At 39.7% G+C, this 2,819-nt stretch overlaps 1 protein-coding gene across 1 annotated transcript; it reads left to right on the forward strand.

Moving 5' to 3' along the window:
• Positions 1–295: 295 nt before the first annotated feature.
• On the forward strand, positions 296–2,420 carry LOC140854054 (universal stress protein A-like protein). The gene is made up of 4 exons (XM_073249405.1): positions 296–564; positions 1,190–1,299; positions 1,429–1,547; positions 2,090–2,420. Exons 1-4 carry the CDS (start codon positions 390–392, stop codon positions 2,169–2,171), a joined length of 486 nt encoding a protein of 161 aa, XP_073105506.1. The 5' UTR covers positions 296–389; the 3' UTR covers positions 2,172–2,420.
• The last annotated feature ends 399 nt before the right edge of the window (positions 2,421–2,819 follow it).

Below are 2,819 nucleotides of genomic sequence, written 5' to 3' on the forward strand. Positions count from 1 at the left end.
AGTATCACTAATTAGAAAATTTCCTATGAATTCCTGCTCTCCTATCCACCATCTTAGAATCACATTCTCTCCGCCACCTTTTACTTTGTTTAATTTGTCTTTTCCTTCTCATGTCCATTTCATACACGCAGAGGCTTAACCACCCTGCTGGAACTCGGAGCAACATGGAGGAATAATGCAAAGGAGGCCGAGAAAAGAGGGAAGAATCAGCCAAGGAAAAGCAGGATATCTTTTATGAAAGAGGAAGGAAAGTAGTCTCTATGAAAGTAGGATAAGATGAAGACCAGGAGGCAGTAGAGCAGTTACAAGTGATCCTTCTCTCACCATCTCTAGTCCTTTCTTCATTGGTTTCTCTTTTCTTGCCATCTCCTTGGTAGTTCTTCGATCGGATGGCACCGAGGAACGTTGGGGTGGCGGTGGACTTCTCGGCATGCAGCAAAGCAGCACTGAGATGGGCATCAACCAACCTCATGAGAGAGGGTGACCGCCTCATCCTCGTCCACGTCAACAGTTGCTACCAAAATGAGCAAGGGATGGTCCACCTATGGGAAAATACGGGTTCACGTCAGTAAAATACCCTTAATTTCTTCTTCTACCTACAAATTTAAATATAAAATACCAGTTCAGAATAGGTCCTAGAAGCCAGGTTTCCCAATCTTTTATGAGCTTATTGGTTGGTCCCAGCATGCATCATATGCTACCATCATGGTCGCACATAACGTGCATGCTTCTTGAAGATTTAGTAAGAGCTAGCTTGTACTTTTGTAGACTCGGTGGCTAAAATAATCCTATCAGCTCTCACCTATATATTTTATCCAAATAAAAATCAAGCAAGATTAGTTGAAAATAAGATTGATTGATAAGCCAGGATCCAACTAGCAACAAATGGAATGTTGGTGGCCACCCAATTTGGTTAGCAAATTGAACAAGCTTGGCTCATCCTCCTCCTATGCCATAGGTGTGCCAAGCTAGCCTGGCTAGCATCTTATCCATTTAATTACCTGTGTTCGGTCTGATACGAGAAAGCTAAATTTTTAGCTTTTTTGAATAATTTTATGTATGAATTGCTTTAAGAATGTTCAATCTTTGAGCACTACGTATTTATTCGGATGGTATCAGCCCTTGCCACTTAAACAAGAAAGAATGTTTCGCCTTTTTAACTATTTCTTCCTTAATTTTGGCTGTCTAGCCTTCATTCCCCTGGATGAATTCTCGGATCACTACATAACGAAAAGGTATGGGGTTTTCCCAGACAAGGAAACTCTCGAAATACTCCATCATGTGGCAAATCGGAAAGGGGTACGCTTACTCTTTTCTTTTCTTTTCCTTTTTCGAGGAATACGCTTACTCTCTTTTCTATCAATTTATCTAAACGCTTTTATGCATCGAATAGGATTCATTTCATAATCTGGGAATGGTTTTATACAGGTAGAAGTTGTTGCCAAGATATATTGGGGTGACCCGAAGGGGAAGTTGTGTGAAGCAATCGAGAAGATCCCACTGCACTGCCTAGTAGTAGGTAGCAGAGGACTTAGCAGAGTGAAGAGGTCAGTTTCCACTCATCATCAAAATTCCATTGCCAAGTTTTATTGTAATGAAAAGAGAAAATTCTCAAGAGAGCCAATATATCTGATTTTGCTAGAAGATTCTCAAAAAAATTTGCCAAAAATTGAAATAATTAGTATCACGGAATAGATGTGAGAGTTAAGGAAGCGATTAATGATCTGAGAGTTTCACATTGGTACATACATGCCCAGCTTATCCATCCAGAAGAATTATATTTCTGAAATTATATGTAGAACTTAACTGTTGCAGTGCATTTCCATCTCTCATGTGACTCTAGCCTGTTAGCACTTTACTTTCTTTTGGAATTGCATCAAATTTGCTGGGCCAAGAGAAAGAAGTGGGAGATCGAGTGGTAAAGTAGTCTCCGCATCCATCCTCATCCACTTAATATATATATATATATATATATAGAAACATGCACTGACTGTTCATGCAAAGTTTGACAGAATAAAATTAAGAACACTGGGAAGATAATTAGGACAAACATGTTTATATGATTCGAGCCGTGCCTTTTGGTTTGCAGGGCCCTTCTGGGAAGCGTAAGCAGCTATGTGGTGAACAATGCAGCGAGCCCTGTTACAGTGGTTAAAGAAAATACTGTCTGAGGTCTGATCGCCAATGCTATGGGGATTAGTTTTAACGTATGGTCTGTTGATGTAGTTGCGTGTATTGTGGCTGCCACCTTTAAAATATGTTCCGCGTTAAGTGCTTAATTGTAGTGTTTGTTGGGATCTCATATTCGCCATAGCTTGTGCTATATATGACTCGAGGTCTACCTCCCAAGTGTACGTGTTGTTCTTGTCGACTTTATGCAGCAATGCAGCACTCTAATGATAAGCTGTGGTTATGGTTTAGTCTACGAATTTTTGGACACAGTCATGATCAAGGCCTTCGGATGCCCCAGTTTCTGGCACCAAGCTGTCGTACTTAGAGGTTACATATATTTCTTGTTTTGGCAAGGCACTCTTCCCTTGTTTCTATCCTCTAACATTACGAACTGGAACTGTAGAAGATATGTTAATTAGTGATTATCAGAATAAAAAAGACCACTAGGAAATGATACGGTTGGCAAAATATATAATACGAACCCACTCCATCAAAAAATATATATATTACGAACTTTTTTACATAAACCTTGCGGGTCACATATAGTTGAGAGATTTTACCAAACTCAGGTTACTACAGTAGAGTTTTATTTGCACTGGTTTGAGTTGGGTCGTGACCATGGAACTCACAAATTTTTGATGCTAGTT

The sequence above is a fragment of the Elaeis guineensis genome, chromosome 15 (genome assembly GCF_000442705.2).
Source record: "Elaeis guineensis isolate ETL-2024a chromosome 15, EG11, whole genome shotgun sequence".
In the NCBI taxonomy this organism is placed as follows: Eukaryota; Viridiplantae; Streptophyta; class Magnoliopsida; order Arecales; family Arecaceae; genus Elaeis; species Elaeis guineensis.

What these genes read in the sequence shown, in the direction of transcription:
- LOC140854054 (XM_073249405.1), top strand. Translation starts at nt 390, where the DNA reads ATGGCACCGAGGAACGTTGGGGTGGCGGTGGACTTCTCGGCATGCAGC. An exon ending in ATGTGGCAAATCGGAAAGGG is followed by an intron (nt 1,300 to 1,428) that starts GTACGCTTACTC and finishes GGTTTTATACAG; the next exon opens with GTAGAAGTTGTTGCCAAGAT. An exon ending in GGACTTAGCAGAGTGAAGAG is followed by an intron (nt 1,548 to 2,089) that starts GTCAGTTTCCAC and finishes TTTGGTTTGCAG; the next exon opens with GGCCCTTCTGGGAAGCGTAA.